Source organism: Pimephales promelas, chromosome 15 (assembly GCF_988280905.1).
Source record: "Pimephales promelas chromosome 15, fPimPro1.hap1.1, whole genome shotgun sequence".
Classification (NCBI taxonomy): Eukaryota; Metazoa; Chordata; class Actinopteri; order Cypriniformes; family Leuciscidae; genus Pimephales; species Pimephales promelas.
In genome coordinates, this window is record NC_142783.1 from 5916075 (window position 1) to 5934372 (window position 18298).

Sequence of the window (18298 nt, forward strand, 5' to 3'; positions counted from 1 at the left end):
CAGCATTTGGGTTTGTCCATATTTGACCCAAATTTGGTTTGAAACGACCAAGCATTTTTTTAGAGTGTAGCATTTGAAATATATTTCCCCCATGACGACAACTGTGTTCATAAACCCATTAAAAAAACAACAACAAAAAACATATGTGCATTCGAAAATTGTTTGCATATAATATAAATATAATATATATAATACATTTTTACATAGTCTGATAAATAAACAATGTCTACTGTTTATTATAGCTATTGTATATTTTATATGCAAATAATTTGCGAAGCTATACGGAACCTCCCTTGTTCCCTTGTCTGTCGTTCTTCAGACGTTACAATAGCCTATATATATATATATATATATATATATATATATATATATATATATATATATATATATATGTGTGTGTGTGTGTGTGTGTGTGTGTGTGTGTGTGTGTGTGTAAATCTCTATATCTCTCATATAGTTTAATGGCGGTAATTGTAACAATATAAGATGAGCGTCATTTAACAAAATGAGGCATATAAGATATAAATAAAACTCTGAAAACTTCTGAAATGAGAAACATTTTCTGTCATGTTTATGAAGTCTCTCGTTTCTTTCCAACATATGAAAAAGACGTGAGACCCATTTGATGTAAATACTGGAAAAACACGCGCTGTTAATTAAAAAAACAGAAAAAAATATATTTGAGTGGAGGGGCATATATTAGACAGGCACAAATAAGCAAGCTGTGTTACAGGCTTTCCCCATTTAATAGTAAACTTGCGGATCGAGAAGTCACCTGTGTGAAACGGATCATCACACGAGTGTCCGTGCGGACAGAATTATCCCTCAACGTGAATAATGTCAAAGAAGGCCTGGTTTCGCTACCTCTGTGTTTTTAGTTCTCAGTCCATTGTATTTCAAACCCCTATGATCTGCTAATAAACACAAACTGGTAAACAATGAAAAAGGCGGTATTAATACATATAGGATGTGTACATGAGCAATCAAATCACACGAGTGTAAACTTTGAATAGAGCACGTCATTTCTAGGTAAATTTACACAGAAATTAAATTTCGGTGCCCCTCGTTTTAGACATAATGCTAGGCTGAATTTTTATAGCGCACTGATCGATATCTTGGTAAAATAATCATTTTTTTTAAACTAGCGGGGCAGTGAAATCTTTGCTTTGTTGCTAAAGTCAACAGTGTCAGAGTTTGAGCTCAAATAAATGCCGTGAGGCTTCCAGCCCTGTGCAGAAGGCAGCGGGAGAGACTCCAGGACAGGTACGAACATTTTCATGATTAAATCCAGCTCGCTTCGGCTGCTGCTGCTGCTGCTGAGGCTTTCCATGCATGCTGTGTGATTCGCGTAATGGGGATTTCTGCTCGCAACTTCGATTTCACGGCAATGGTGTTGGACGCTTGAACAGACACAACTCAAGTGCTAATGTGAAGGGGCTCTTTCAGCCGACTGTCAGATGGCTATTCCAGCTGATTGATGCCAATGATACTGGAGAAGAAATGCATTGGTTTCGCCGTGCCAATAACTGATGCCCATCAAATGGAGTTCAGGTACATGGCAGTGATGTTTTTCCTCCGACAAACTTGCTGTCGGGTCTGGAGATGAACGCGCAGGCAATATGCGACGAAATGATCCGCGCGGATAAATGATTTCTACGCTTTTCTTTTTCTCATTTAACGAAAGTGAAAAGTTCGAACTATTTTTTTTTTTTTTTCGCCAACCAAGACGCAAACTATGCAGACGAATTTCTGGCGCGTTTACCCCTTTCCAGAGACACAAATGACAGCAGCCATAAACGTGAGGATACCATTTAGCAACACAAGACAAAATAAGTGTTAACATGACAATCTACAGACAGATGAGGGGCCGGTTGCTGAAACTGATATAGTCTTAAAAATTTTTCATCATTTTTGTTTTTCTTTAAGACTGTTCATTACTTTTTTAAGTAGGCTAATTTACATATAAGCGTAGATTGGACTAATTTGATTCAGAAAAGTAAGACCGATTACCTCTAACTAACTGCTAGTCAGACTAGTTCTTAAGACACAGTCTTAATAGTTATATGCAACTGACAGAGGTTTAATAAAAGACAAAAAAGAATGGTAGCTACTCAATTTGTCTCCATTATGGTTTTGCACAATTCTAACAAAATAATCATCATTATCAACACAACGATAATAATAATAACAATATTATTATTGTTATTATTATTATTATAGCCTTTTGGTGATTATTTAAGACAGGAGGCCTGGAATAAAAAAACTGCTTTGCTTTCAGGGTATATACAACATAAAAGTGAGATCTAAAAAATAGCTATGTCGATTGCTAAGACATATATATATATATATATATATATATATATATATATATATATATATATATATATATATGTATGTATGTATGTATTTTTAAAAAAACATCGTGGGCATTTTTAAAAAGCTTGTTATTGCAGCGACATCATCTTTTCCCTAGTGTTTTCCTCTTCTCATTTAGGTAACCCTGTTTAATTGGAGTCGTCCAATTTGCATATCATATACTGCAAATGAAAGCCAGAATGTAAACAACTGATCCTCAAAATTCTCATTAAGAGTATGAAGTTTCTCAAGGAGAGCAATGGGCATCATCACCTAGACTTTTAAAGTGTATCACATACAAACTTTATAATGCAGGCCATTACATCGTACAATAAAATCAACGGATTTTTTTTTTTTTTTTTTTTTTTACATTTCTCCATTTTAATACACATATTGTTATATAAACCATATATTTAGTGCTAGCTAATTTTGGAATGGAAACAACAATTAAAATAGATCAAATGAAATAGTTAATTGAAAGAACGTGTATATGGTGGCATTTAAATGAGTACATCGGGTCATCCAATGGTTTTAGCCCGTGTTTTGCTCTATACTCGGTGCTGGAACACCCAAGTGGAGCTGGTCTCCAGGGAGATCTGCGGGACACCCATCTTACAAGCTGTAATGCCGCTTTAACCCATTGCTGGGGAGGGACCGTTCACACTACCCGATTTAAGACCAAATACTCTTAATCCTGCTGCTGTCCCACACTATATTACTGCTCAACACAGACGCCTAATCTACGCCCTAAAGTTAGAAAGGCAGTTTCACGGCAATATGCCGAATAGGATTAGATTAGTCTTTGTAATTGTCTTTAAGGCATTTTAAACGCCGCGCAATGCGATTACACGTACAACTAGTCAAAATGTCCCCCCAAAACAGATTATGAACAAAATAGTTATAAAAAAAACAACAGTCATCACAAAAAAAAAAAAAATAAGACTAATAATATATCAAAGTAGGCTAATATTTACATGAATATTTGTGCAAGCCTCCCCCAAAAATGAACCAATATTTTTTCACTTTTGTACATTACATTTAAACTACTTATTCAAAGTTAATAAATAAAATGATATATTCAAATATAACATCATCTGCATAATATGATAAGCATGAATTGACACGCCATCAAATGTACATTTAAGATTCATTCCACACACACACACGCAAAAAAAAAAAAATCGAATTAATCTATTGCACTCTAATTCACAACATTTCATTGGCTGGAGTTATGCATATTTTCTGACATTTGACGCAGTTTACTTTTTCAATATTATGTGAGCGGATTTATTTTCTAAATTAAACACTCATGAGCATTTATTGAGCAATTTACTATCATGCAGAGTAGGTCATTAAAGGGATGTGGCATTGTTTTGACATGAATCATCACCAGATGTTTTTTACTTTATGTGTGTGTGTGTGTGTGTGTGTGTGTCACATTGCTTTTAATGTCATGTACATGCCCAACCCTTCAAACTCTGAATAGAAACATTGTCTGTTATTCTGTAGTGTTAAAAGGCTGTATGATATATGGAAGCTGTTGTTAAATGGCCTGCGTGCTGTCAGGGTGTTGTGGTCGGAGAATCTGGAAATAGTGTAACAGAGTGACGGGTCAGGCCTGTGTTCACACACATCCAACAGCTTGGTGTGAAATTCTTGCTGAGATGTACAGGCCAAACCACATGTCCATTCAACAAACTTAAGATTCACTGCTCAAACATAAGCATCTTTTAGGGATAAAATGACCTGGACAAATGCCAGAATCCAGAATTATGGCGAAAAGAAGTACGAAATTAAACGAGAAATGACAGCGAGAGGCTCTTACATTAACGTACATTAACATACATATGTACATGGTATGGATGCCAATAGTTCTTGCCCGATGGTTCTTGCGGTCAAATGACAAAGTCGAAGTCATAGAGAAGGACACTTGACTCATTAAATCTTAATGAAAGCAATAAACACTGACGCCAGCAATTCATTCAGACCTCCAAACCAATCTCCATTTCTCACCAAAGGCAAACAAGCCCAGATGCCCCGGCGTGATTCCCTGCATAACAAAAGCGAATCAGATTGTGTCCTGCATGTGTTCCCAGTGCCCGAAATGGTAAAGGCGATAGGTTATTCTAAGATAGAGCTTGTCCAATTTATTGTACGTGAGAGTGGTATGTCACAAAGGTGATTTCTGCATTTTTTTTTTTTTTTTTTACCAACATTGAGGAGCTTGTAGTTTAGAGGGTGATGGACATACTCATTCAACATTCATGAGAATCTTTTCCCTCAAGCATTCATGGGAAACGCACACACACACAAAAAATAATCTGGGTTTATGGGTTTTGTGGTGATGCCTCCTTATGTTTATCACAGCGTCTGCAATGTGATACTTGATGAAGATGGCAGTATATAAAGCTCCTTTATTTCACGACTGCATTGAAATCATCCGTCTGGTAAGCCACTTAACAAAAGCAGACACGAGCAAACGTGACGGGAGAGCAGATTCCAGCCGATGTTCTTTCGTTTGATCAAATATCTCTGGATGTTGTTCTCGGCCACGGGCAAATTTAACCTGCTAGTAAATACATACGCAAGTGTCCCCAGAGACTCTAAAGCAAGAGCTCCTTAAGTAAATCCCCCCAAGTCAGGCCTAAATAATTCACCAACCCTTTCTCAAACTAAAGGCAATCTTCAATTTAATCCAGTATAAATGCATTTATCACAAAGAGATTAATGTCTGGGTGTTGGCTGTTAAAGAGCCTCTGCTAGGTTAGAACAGATTACTCTCAGATGCTACACAGTAGTGGTCCCCTGACACACAATGTTTAACCCCTCTCCTCGCGCTGACAGCCACATAGCAGACAGTTTGATTCAATTTCCTGTCAGATCAAGAGCTTCCTGCTTTGTTGCGGCTGATTTATCATCGGCGAGCATGTCTTTGTTTTCCGATTTACAGAAGCGACGACAATAGCATCAATTAGCGAGAACGTTAACAAGGCCCCTCGGCCACATTTAAAGCTGTAATAACCATCTGAAGTGTGTGTTTTAACAGCAATACAAAACCAATTGTGAATTGATGATTCCCCGTGGATTCCCATGAAGCACGAAAAAGTCCTTAAAAAAACTATTTCCATGAAATAGAGTGCATGATTGCTCATCCACTTTCAATTTCTTTTAAAAATTTCTTTAATAGCACTGATTGAAGCCACAACCTTTTTATTTGAATCTCAACGTACTTTTATTTGAAGCAAATTTGATAATCACACAAAAAGACTAGAACTTTACAATCCTTCGCACACATTTGCGAATCACAATAGAATTTAATATTCATTTAAAGCTGTTTATGACAGAGCCTCTAAAGGGACATGGTGGTGGAAAAAAATAAGTTACTGCTTTTGCGTTCACTCGCAAATGTGTTTTTCATCCGCGAGTTCACTGCAAAACCTTTGGAGCTCTTTGCGAGACACAAACACAAAGTTTCTCGGCAGAACGCAAAACATTTGCGAGAGAATGTAAAAGCATTGAGTAAAACCAACTTTTTTTGGCCTGTAGGGGCTCAGAAGATTCTGATACTTAGAAGAAATATATTTTAATTTGAATATATATATATATTTATAGACTGATTTAAAGGGGTGATGAACTGAGAAATCAAATTTTCCTTGAGATCTAAGAGGTCATCATATTATAAGAATATCCTGTAAGTTTCAGAACTGAAAATGTCCTTGTTAGTCCAATAAAAGCTTTTATTGACACCAGTAGTTTTTCAAAGTGGGGAACTATGATGTCAAAGAGGATAAAACACCACCCCCGCAGAAGAAGATCAATACTTCAACACGGCCGGTTTAGCCCCGCCCACCGATTTGCGCATTACACGCATAGATAAATAACATAGATGCCTATCTCGTGATGACAAACTGGGTTGAGAGTGAAACTCATTATAATATGCAAAACTGTTATCCACTCACAGCAGTGGGCGTTTACTTCCAAGTCTTCAATGCGAGACGCCCATAAAAACCGTGGGCTCAAAACTAGGGTAGAAAATAGCCTATTACTTACTTCATTTTGATGTTTTTTTTTAATGTAAAAACGAAGCAAACGTCATAAGTTGACCTCAGACAACAATACAAAAAAATAAAAAGCCAGTTCATGACCCCTTTAAGTATTTTGAGAGCACAGGCAATTCCATCATTCCCGTTGCTTCAAGGGAAAGCGTTCCCTGCAGAGCTCTTTTGGTGTTATTTGCTCGCGCAACTCTCTGATTGGTGGAATTTTCTGTGCGGCATCATGGGTAATGTAGTTTCACCACAAATTCCACAGTTGAACGATTGTTAAAAATGAGTTGAAATCGAGCAAACATATGGCTGTAACTCACAAGCATATACAATTGATAAACAACCTCTAAGCACACAAATATTGTATAATAAGTAAATCAATTTCTATATGAAAAAAAAAATGGAATTTAGCCTAAAAAAAGTAAAATAATTAAAAGAGAAAGCAGTCAGAAAACTGTCGCTTTTAAATTTTACAAGGCTGTGTTTACTAGCAACAACCGTTACCATAACTGTGAATTAGGAAGTTTAAAAGGCTCAACCCATCGTTGAGGTCACTCTCCCCATAGACCGTTCTACAACCAATGCAAACCTAGACCGATGCAAATCATCCACAGAGCCATTTTTACATGCAAAACAAAGCATTGTTGGAGGATGCCTTGCAATGATGCCACATTTAAAGCAAATCAGATGATGGATATGAGCAGGGAGACGTATATATGAGAGGCCTTTCATGCGATATTGCCTTTACAATGCAAATGAAGCTATAGAAAAAGGGAAAAATGGGAACAGGGAAGATGAATTATTTAGCATTTGCAGTGCCCTTTGATGGTCACGGACAAGAACAACAATAGGGTTTACAATTAATTTCAGATGTTAAATGGCGCTTGACGAAACAGCTATGTCCTTTGTGACATTTAGGAATTGTTGTTCGGCTTGGAAAAAAATATTGCAAACTTCGCAAAGAAAAAGGGTGGAAAAAGTTTGACCCGTAATAAAGAGACAAAAATGTCAATCGAACAGTTCTTCCAGTGTAATATCCAACAATACACTGTAAACATGAATACGCTTTATCTAATCAATAAAATTGTGGAAACAGATTACAAGCAATATTATTAATTAAATTGAACAAATTATAATTAATCAAACCATTCCTTAAACGTTAACCATTTAAAATGAGTGAAGTTTACACCAAAAATGTAACAAAAATATCTGAGTAACAAACAGATGTCAAAGATTAATTAAGAACTCTTGAATTTGTATTGCCAACATTGAAGGCACCTGATGTTAACAAGTAGAATCACTGAAGGAGAAAACCGTAATAAACCTAAAACAAACACCGATCACCATAATGGTGACTTAAATGTATGTTTTACTCACTTTAAATGGTTAACTTAACTTCAAATAATTAATTTATTTAATTATTACTCATTTTTAATTTGTTAAATTGAATTAATAATATTGCTTGTAACCTGTTGCCACAATTTTCTTGTACAGTGTATGAATATGCTCTTTTTTGACTTGGAAAATGCCCCCGAAATGACTTTCACATCAACCGTACACGCAGGTTTATTTGGTCTAGATCCTGAAGCGTCAAAACATAAAAGCCGACAATCGAGGAGCTCGCGGCCGAAGTCGAGGGCGTAATTGCTAGGAAACGTCTCACTGAACAGTTGGCGATAAACGTAGTCAGCCCCCTCCTCGGCTTAAAGCAATTAATTCAGGCACCCTGACATCAACTCTCCAATCCTCTGACAGCTTGGAGCCCAAATCAAAATGCTAGTTCTCCTGGGAACAGCAGAAGATAGCCGGCTCTTTTCTGGACTGTTTGCTCACTGGGCCTGAGAGCAATCTTCCTTGCCGAATGAAATGCAAGGACACAAACAATGTGCCGGCGAGAGAATGGAAGACGGGGAATGAACAGTTTGGACTATTTGCTCAGCAGAAGGGCAGTCACAATAGCTGGCCCATAGCTTTCCCATGCATCAAGCCTCTTAGTCTTAGGGCTCCTTTGTTGCTGGGTTTCGTTCAGATAAGAGTCCAGCTGCCCCATGTGTTTAACTCTCATTGTATGTTGTACTGTATGGTCATTTAGATACTTTAGCGTGGCTTTTCACGATTTCGGGAGCAAACACGCTCATGCTGCATGCTGTGCATGTATCTGGGCTTTCCGTCTGCATGTCTGCATGTGCACGGGACGGTTGAGGCTAAAAGGGGGTCAAGATTGAGATTGAGGACAATGCCTTATCTTGTCAAGCATAAGGATTCTGATCACACACCCCATGCGCTAATGATACACTAGCTCTCTGATCGAGAATTTGTTTCACAAATGAGTGGTAGCAATATGAAATTTTCATGACACCTTTTGATCAGAAAGTCAAGAAGAAGGAGGGATGGCAATGCGATGGCGACTCGGAAAGAGAACGCCTTCGTGTGTTTCTTTGTTGTAAAAAGCAGTTAAAAATGTATTAGCAAAAATGCTCTAGAAGAATTGTTCATTGTTAGTTCATTGTAAAGTTTTACACAGTTTCACTCCATGTCTATCTGATTTAACCCTTAAAAGAAAACTAGTCAGTTTGTTTCAGGCATAATTTTTCGGTTAACTTACCACACTGTAAAAAAAACAGCCCATTCTCACCCCCAAGGCGTCACTTAACTGACGCCTTGGGAAGCATTTGACCATGCTTCAATATCTGACGCTTTAGGCGCCCTTTAGCGTCAGTTAGATGACGCCCTTGGATCGCGTGTACCCTACCCCCACCCCACACCTAAACCTAACCGCGTCCTCTAACTGACGCTTTCCTTTAGCGTCAGTTAGATGACGCCGTAGGATCGCGTCATGTAAGTGACGCTAAAGGGCGCCTAAAACGTCAAATATTGAAGCATGGTCAAAGGTGACGCCTTGGGGTGAGAATGCGTTGAAAAAAAATGTTTAACTTAAAAAAATAAGTAACCTGGTTGCCTTAAAATTTTAAGTTCATTGAAATGGAAAAATTGAGTTGATACAATGAAGGAGATTGATTTAATCACCAGAAACTCAAAATATTATGTTATCGGAACTACATAAATTATCTAAGTTGATTCGACAAAAGAAAAAATGTTGTGATTACAAATGAAAATGTTTTTTTTTACACATGTTTTACATATGCCTCACACATTTGTGCCTCACACAACAGCCTTTAGTCAGTTTAAATGAAAGTAGGTTGACCTCTGAAAAGTTTTTTGGGTAAATACACTGTGATTGATTGCACAGTATAACACATAATGTTTCGAAATGTATGTTGAAAATAAGATTTAAAAATGGCTCTATAAGATTTGTTCATTGGTAGTTCATGTTAACTAACATTATTGTAAAGTGTTATCCACATAACTATTACCATATAGCTCAATTTCTGTCTGATTTAACCCTTAAAAAGAAGCAGACGTACATTTAAGCATTACTTTTAGGTTAACTAACCACATATTTTACACTCCTAAAAGTCCTCTGTACCTCACACACAACAGCCTTTAGTCAGTTTAAATGTAAGTTGACCTCTGATAAGTTTTTAAGTAAGAAAAAGAACATGGACATCTCGGGCAGCAAAATAACCTAATGCATAATCGAATGCATTTGCAGTTCAAGTCGACAGATTTCACTGCTCGGTCAGAAGGATGTTGCATTTTAGCGACTTATAATATATTTTGTGTTTTTTCTTTTCTTTTTCACATGCAAGCATGCAAGTGCAAGTATGTACGCATGCACATTTGCGCGAGTGTGTGTGTGTGAACAGGTCGTGTGTGGGATGGTGCAGTCTTACGGTTCACTGATAGTAAAGTAAAGCTCTGTTCATGGCTTTTCAGCACTTCTTTAAGTTGCCACCGCTGTGTAATTTATGGGTGCTGAGAATCGCTGTGTTGAAACATGACGCAGATCTCCACTGCACAGAAATAGCTGAGAACGACTGACTCATATGAGATGAAACACAAAATCTGGGTGATTAGCAAGTACCGGAACATGCCAGGGATACGGCTATGGGAACACACACGAATAAAAACACACCCTGTTGAAGGGCTGTTGCGTATACCGGGGTGAAGCGCAACGGTGATGCAGTATTTTGTTCATGCATTAACTGAGAGTCCATGAGCTGTGAAAGGTGTGAGTAATACGTTTATTTAGGTATTATGCTAGGAGAAATGAGGAAAAAAACAACAAAAACAAATAAAAACCAGGCCAGGTGGTATGTCAATATGCCCAAGACAAGACAATTCTGCTGAATTATTTGATATGGTGATGGATTTATTTATTAAATTGCATTTGTGAGGTCTTTACATGTAAAGAAAAAGCAATATTATAATTATATCATAAATTACATCTTCAATGGAAGTGCAATTGTTTGCTCAGATTATTTAGCTTGTAATAGAGGTAATACATTAAGAGGATAACTAGTGGTCTCCTTTTTACCTTTAGTTTCCTTTAATACTCTCTCTCTCTTTGCTTCATATATATATATATATATATATATATATATATATATACGTATATATATATAGAGAGAGAGACACTATATAGATATATAAGGAAAATTATAGGTAAAAAGGAGACGACTTATCCTCTTAATGTGACTTTAAAAAAAGTTTTGCATTTGGCTTTTTAAACTACACCCATTTCTCTTTTAATATATATTATTATTATTATAAAAATACATTTCATTACTGTTAGAAATGATAAATTTGAACAGCTAAAAAAAAAAAAGAGACCAACAAAAAGGGCAAACATTCTAATCTGTTTCTCTTCAAGCGTTTCTTTCGTTCTCGCTCACAGGTCTGGTCTCAAAGAGGAGCGCAGAGATAAGACACGGACACACAATGTCCCCTCAGTAGGTCTCATTGACCGGCCCATGGCACCGGCCAGGTATGCCAGCAATGTTTAACCAGCTATCCATCTTCTACCTGCTGCCGGTAAACAGGCACCTTTGTTTAAAGCTCACTACGGTTAGGGCCTGCTCTGACTCAACAAATGAACTATTTATTTCCCCATTGGCCCGGGCTCAGGAAATATGCCACTTTATAATCCGCTTTTTATTTCTCTGACAGGAGCAGTGTGGTAATGCATGTGTGTGTGGGTGGGAGTTTCATCAGGGGCGCATCGTCTGGTCAGCTAGTGATTTGGGTGGTGAACTCCTGTTCCAGGCTCTTATCATTAGCGTCCAGGGTGAACAAACAAACATTGTGTGGTGTAAATCTGGCGGGACGTCTGAACATTGTGGGTTCAGGTCATGTTTCTTAAAGTTAAATTGTATTTAACACAACCTGTACTTTTACAGGTTTGCTATTTCATTAGATTGCCCTTATTTCAATATCAAATAATAAATGGTATTTGTTTAATTAACAATTAATTACTAGAATATGGCAATGAAAAGGTAACTCACAGACACAAAATTGAACCTCAGACCTGCATTTACATAGCCAAGGTTTTTGAACTTTGCTGAGTTAGTTTTTCAGCCTCTTCCTAACATTTTTTGATCAATACATGACTTTGTTGTTATGAATGATTAACTACAGTAGCCTACGACTGAAGCCTTGGTGATAAAGTGCTTATTCGTTTTCGTGCATATTCGTTTAAATATTTCTGCATGTCTGGAAGTAATAAGGTACAAGAGACTGTGCTGTTTCGTGAATAAAAATAGTATACGCACTGCAAATGGAGTATGTGTGAAATGGGAGTTAAATAACACAGTCTCTTCCCAAGTCGTCATATAAGACGTCTTTTGACCCACACTAAAGGCCAATTTATACTTCTGCGTCGAGGGTACGCCGTAGTGTACGGCGTTGGCTACGCACGTAGGCGACGCCGTTGTGAGCATTTATACTTCTGCGTTCAGGTCTTGGCTGCTCTGCAGTACTGCTCCGAAACACTAGTTGGCGGCGGAGGGTTTTAATGTTCCACTGTGTTTAGATTCCTCGCAGCTAGGGTACTACAAGCAATAGCCATTGAAAGAGAGCTGATCATGTTGGAGTTGGAGCTTATTAAGGTGGAAAAACAGTTCACTTTAGTGAAATTACTAAAACTGAAAGGCAGAAACGAGAGAAGATGTCGGAGGAGATGGTACGTGTGGAAATCATAGACAGTGGTGGAAATGTGTGAGAAGGTACGTGCGGAAATGCGTAGGAGGAAATGCAATGCTACCAAGCCGACCAATCACCGATCTTGCGGTCCGCGTCGTCGCGACGTGTAGTTACATTTTTGAGGAGGTGCGCGTCAGGCGACGGCGAAGGGTACGTGCAATGGGACGCGTCTGTCCGTATGCTACGCCGTACCTACTGCGCGCACCCTACGCAGAAGTATAAATTGGCCTTAACACAGTAACATAATGAGGCTCCATACATGCAAAACGAAGCATTGAGAACTTTGTAAGTGTACAGACCGTTTAATAAGAAGATACTTTATGAAGACAGTTCACTTCGCGTATACAGGCAGGAGCCATCTTAGAAAATAGTCTCGATAAGTTGATCCCCGAACACCGTTCATACAGTTCATAAGTTTGCTGAACTTCATACAGTTCAGATCACTCAGCACGACGTTCGTGGTTTGACTTAACGAGACAATTTTTTAAGATGGCTCCTGCCTGTATATGCGAAGTGAACTGTCTTCATAAAGTATCTTCTTATTAAACGGTCTGTACACTTACAAAGTTCTCAATGCTTCGTTTTGCATGTATGGCGCCTCATTATGTTACTGCATTAGTGTGGGGCTATTTTGAGCCTTGTTAGTGGTATAAACTGATTTCTTTTTACTTAGTCAATGCCCCCATTACTAGCATTATACGCTAAACAGTTTTTAGAAATAAAACTCTTTACATTCGATTATCATGAAAACAAATCTCAGAGAATGGTGGACTATGTACCGATGTTTTATTAGACCAAAGGTTCATTGTTCGCCGGAGTTCTCCTTTAACGTCAGTTAGGTGACGGGGTAGCTTTAGGTCTGGGGTAGGGTTAGGATCCGATAACGTCATCTAACCGATGTTTAAGGGTACCCTAAAAAGGCGGATGTTGACGTCTGGTCAAAAGACGTCCCAAGACGTCAGTTATATGGCGTCTTGGGATGAGACTGCGCTGAGTTAAAAGAGTAGTTCACTTTTTATAAAAAAACTTTTGCTGATAATTTACTCACCCACATGTCATCCAAGATGTCCACGTCATTCTTTCTTCAGTCGAAAAGACATTAAGCGATGAATAAGGGTCTTAATTTTGATGAACGAGTTTGAAGAGGAGAGCACTTGCCTCGAGTACCTTGGTTTTATAAAACAATACAAATATTAAAGTAATATACACTCTAAAAAATGCTGGGTTGTTTTAACCCAATTTTGGGTCAAATATGGACAAACCCGAAATGTTGGGTTAAAAATGTAATGTAAAAATTTAACCCAACGGCTGGGTTAGTCCATATTTGACCCAAAGTTGGGTTAAAACAACCCAGCATTTTTTAGAGTGTATATATATATATATATATATATATATATATATATATATATATATATTAGTGCAACTTTCATGAAGTAAAATCACTAAACGCCTTCCTTCCGCTGGAAAAAAAATGGTCCCTGACCGTGAACAGCAACAACGTTCCAATGTGTGATATGCATGAAAGCTCAAATAAACACAACATAGGAACTGCAGTGATGCTCAGTGATGAATAGAACCGTTGGGTGAAGTGGTCATAGCCATGTTTTATCAATAAAACATTGACCAATCAGAATCAAGGATTGGAATTAACCATTTTATAATTACCAATAAACCCCATTTCTACACTCCTAAAATAACATTATTTATTTTGATGCTTCCATGAAGAACCATAAACATCAATGAAACTTTTCCAATGCGCAAAAAGGTTCTTTAGATTATTAAAATGTTCTTGCACTAAGACAAATGGTTATTTTACAAATGGTAATTTTATAAAATGGTTATAGTTTTCACTCAGCACTTCTAAATACATTGGCAAAAATAAATAAATAATAATAAAAATATATATTTTTTGGACCCTTTATTTTTTGTTGGAGTCTTTGGAACAACCCAACAACAAGTTGATGCAGAAATGAAATTAAAGTAATCTCATTATTTTTTTTCAGTACAGGATTGTGTTTCAGTCAATGCAATTCTTGTTAGCACAAATCACTTTTAATCACTCATTATTTAATCACACAAACAAGACCCTAGTGGTTTCTGCTGTATTTTTAAAGATTGTACACTGTAATCATGTTGAGTATGTTTTCCTTTTTAGAACCAATCAGCAGCCGTCTTCTCCGTCATGCCATACCTCTTCATTATATGACAACTGCTGGTTCAACCCGTTCCATCAGCCACGTTCACCTGCAGCTATACCCACAGTCACGTCTGACCTGGATGCATGAGCAAGATAACATTCACATCTGCAACGTCAAGAGAGAGGGGCACAAGGAAGCCTGACGTTAATCATTAACAGCGCTAAAAGCCCCTGCTTTTGTATTCCCATGGTGCCGGGGCTATCTGCCGATCATGTGACCTGCACCGAGAAGATTGGGGAGTGAGCGCAAAAGCAAACACAGGTGTTTGGGCTGGAGCTGGTCGGTGCTGTTAGGGACAACTGCAAACACGGGCTGCCATGCCTGGAGACACGGGCGCCCGCCCACACCAACGGGACAGCCAACCGGAGTCACCGACTCAACGCTGACGGTCTCACTTCACAACTAAGGCTCTTCATTGGCCTATTAAAGTCTGCTGTTTTATAACAGTTTGACCTAAGGAGCTATGGATTCTTAATCATGCATCATAAATAGGCATAGACATAAATGGAAAAATACAATGCTTTTATAAAATAGATGTTCAGCCATCTAAAGCCATACAATAGTACATAGATAGATAGATTAACCTCCCTAAAAAATATTGGTTGATTTAGTTTTGTCATTCACACATGAGCACATATACCTAAGCTATCTCACGACCAATTCGTACGAATTCGTACGAGTGATTAAAAAGTGGCTAATTCGTACTAATTCATACGAATTCGTACGATTTGTCCAAACCCACGTGATGGGTATGTTTAGGGGCGGGGTCAGGGGTAGGTCATTCGTACGAATTCATACGAATTGGCCAATTCATAAAATATGTACGATTTAGCAAAAAAGTGCTAATTCGTATGAGTGAGGTCGTACGAATTGTTACGAATTAGCCACCTCGTAAAATTCGTACGAATTCTCGTGAGATCGGGTTGCATTTACCAGTAGCTATACAAATGAATTAATAAAGGGACTCAAGATCAAGATCAAGATAATTTTTTTTGCCATTGCCATGCTGCTATCATGCTACTGTAAAAGTGATGCAGTTCTAATTATGGTCTATTATGGTCACCACTGATAATGTCATTGTTTTGAAATTCATATAGAATCAAGTGAAAAGTCCATTGTTTACAAGAGATTAGTTCATCTAAAACGTCAACTCATTGTAAGCTAGTTTCGAGTTGTTTGAGAATGGCGGTCGCTTGTTGTTTTAAATGTTAATATATGGTTGTAATTTACTTGGATGAACTTATAATAAATAAATACGTTGAAATACACAAATTGTCATTTATTTTACAGTGTCATTGTTACATGTTACATGTACTTACCATGGCAATAACAGTAAATTATGCATAATTACATGTAACTATCCCTCAACCAAAACCTAATCCTACCCTAACCCTATAGTAACATGTTAATTCAGCCCGTTCTCATTCTTTAGCGTCACATAGAACGCTATATGACAAAACGGCGCTATACTACGCACATGGCACCCTTTATCGCTAATATTCACGCGAACCCAAGGCGTCATAAATCCTTTAGCGTAATATGAGACAACCCTACCCTACCTCACACCTAAACCTAACCATCACAGCGCGTGTTATATTAACGATAATGGGTATTATAGCGCCGTTTTGTCATATCGCGTTCTATATGACGCTAAAGGATGAGAATGCGTTGGTTAATTAATATTACTCGGTACTTGAATATATAATTACACTGTAACAATGACATCTAAAAATAAAGTGTAACCAAAAATCGTTTTATTTAAAGCTGCAGTCCGCAACCGGAAAACGAGACTGCAACCGGACCCGTGCGAAAACAAGGATAATATCGGAAGGACATTACATGTAGTCACGCAATGCTGACGTTGTTAACATTAACAATTTGAGAACAAAGTATAATTTGCACAGTTTTGCGTGATATGACAGTCCCTCCAGAAAAACGCGATTATGCGATCGCTGAATTTAATGCAAAATCAGCCAAGGTCCACCTATTTATGCGGGGGCCGCATTTTTTCAAATACGCCGCACTTTCGCCTCATAAATTGCCGATTTCCGTGCAAAATATGCGGGGTTTGCATAATTTCATAATCCTCGCATTTTCGTTGCAAAAAAAGTCACATGTATCTTAGCAGAAAGTTGAAAAATGTTGCGTTTGCTTCACACAAGAGCAGCCATTTCCCCCTGTTTCCATGGGAACGTTATGAAGTGACGCAATTACACGACGCCAGACAGACTCACAGAGGCGATTGACATCTCACAAATCGAACTCGTATAACTGTCTGTCACACGTTCTAACGTCACATCGTTACTTAATAAACAACATAATATAAAAGAAGTAGCATCAAACAGAAATTACCCGCACACATGGGGTGTTCGAGGCGCACATATAACACTGCAGAGAGTTCAACAGGGAGCGCGCAGCTCTTAAAGGGGCCACACCTTATTTACACTCTTACAGTCTGAAATAAAACAAGATGAGAAATTAAATATTTCCAGCACTTTTTTATGATGTAGTATGCTTGCTTATCAAAGGAAGTAATAAGAAATGACTCTTACATTAGCCTAGTGAGAACATGATGTTGGGGGAATCACTTTTTTTCTCTTTTTCATAAAACCGCAATTTTTGCAAGTTCCCTCAATTTTTGCAAATTCCTGCAATTTCATCGCATAAAATTACATAAATATCCCGCATATTCCATCGCATTTTTAAAGAAAACGGGCCACGGAATCAATCAATTTTTGCCAGCAACAATCACAAAAAAAAACTCAGCGTTTTTCTGGAAGGACTGAATACTATTATGGTAAATATTATATATAAATCGCAAATTTTTTCACAAATTTTTGGAAATTACCACCACAAAATCAGTGATTTTGATCGCAAAAATCACAAAAAAAAAAATCGTGAAATCCTGGTGGGACTGATATGATAAGCGATTTTTAGATTTAATCAGCGCGATTTACTGCAATATCAGAACCAGAACCAAAGTGGATGTTTCTTACTAGTTCAGATGACATTTTCCGGTTAAAATTCTTTTGTTGGTCATACTTCCAAAAAGAATAATCTGTGATTCTGAATGCCAGTATCCACACCGGCGGCGACTGACAGCCGCACACTCTCCTCAAACGTTGTGTTCATCCGGAATGTGCCATGCCGAGGCACAACTCACGTAAAGTTGATAATTCCACGAATAACTGCAATTGCAGATTTCGAACAGAGATGGCGACAAAGAGGACGGACTGCAGCTTTAAAAATCAATTCAGAATGGAAGTTGACACATTCGCTGTAGTAAGCTGAGGCAGCATGTAGCATTTCCTTTAGCAGCCTAATAAAATAACTTGAGGTGTTAAAACGATCTCAGAGCAGCATTATTCAGAGCAGGTAATGGAATTCATGTGGTCAGGGGAAGAACACCTATGAGTTTTACTTGGAAAATTTAGCACTTACTTAGCATGATGATCGTAGTAGTCTTTAATGAATGTCGACAGGGCCCATGAATTAACCAATGCTCGCTGTATAATTGTATGATTTTGGTCTTTCCTAGACGAAAGATGTCCAAATGTGGCGGTTTCTATGGGCACGTCTCCTAAACGGTGGTCCTAC

The 18298-nt window shown here is 37.9% G+C and overlaps 1 protein-coding gene across 4 annotated transcripts; it reads left to right on the plus strand.

The window, feature by feature from the left end:
* Positions 1 to 885: 885 nt before the first annotated feature.
* Positions 886 to 15973, plus strand: LOC148973459 (uncharacterized). 4 transcript variants are annotated; one of them, XR_016146633.1, is made up of 4 exons: positions 988 to 1551; positions 11200 to 11336; positions 11472 to 11640; positions 14659 to 15973. XR_016146633.1 is itself a non-coding variant. In XM_089120056.1 (4 exons), exons 1-4 carry the CDS (start codon positions 1478 to 1480, stop codon positions 14707 to 14709), a joined length of 384 nt encoding a protein of 127 aa, XP_088976182.1. In that variant the 5' UTR covers positions 995 to 1477; the 3' UTR covers positions 14710 to 15973. The 4 variants fall into 4 exon arrangements, 2 of the variants coding, with proteins under 2 accessions (XP_088976182.1, XP_088976183.1); XM_089120056.1 differs by having other exon boundaries at positions 995 to 1551; positions 11200 to 11289; XM_089120057.1 differs by lacking the exon at positions 11472 to 11640 and having other exon boundaries at positions 1029 to 1551; positions 11200 to 11289.
* Positions 15974 to 18298: the final 2325 nt, after the last annotated feature.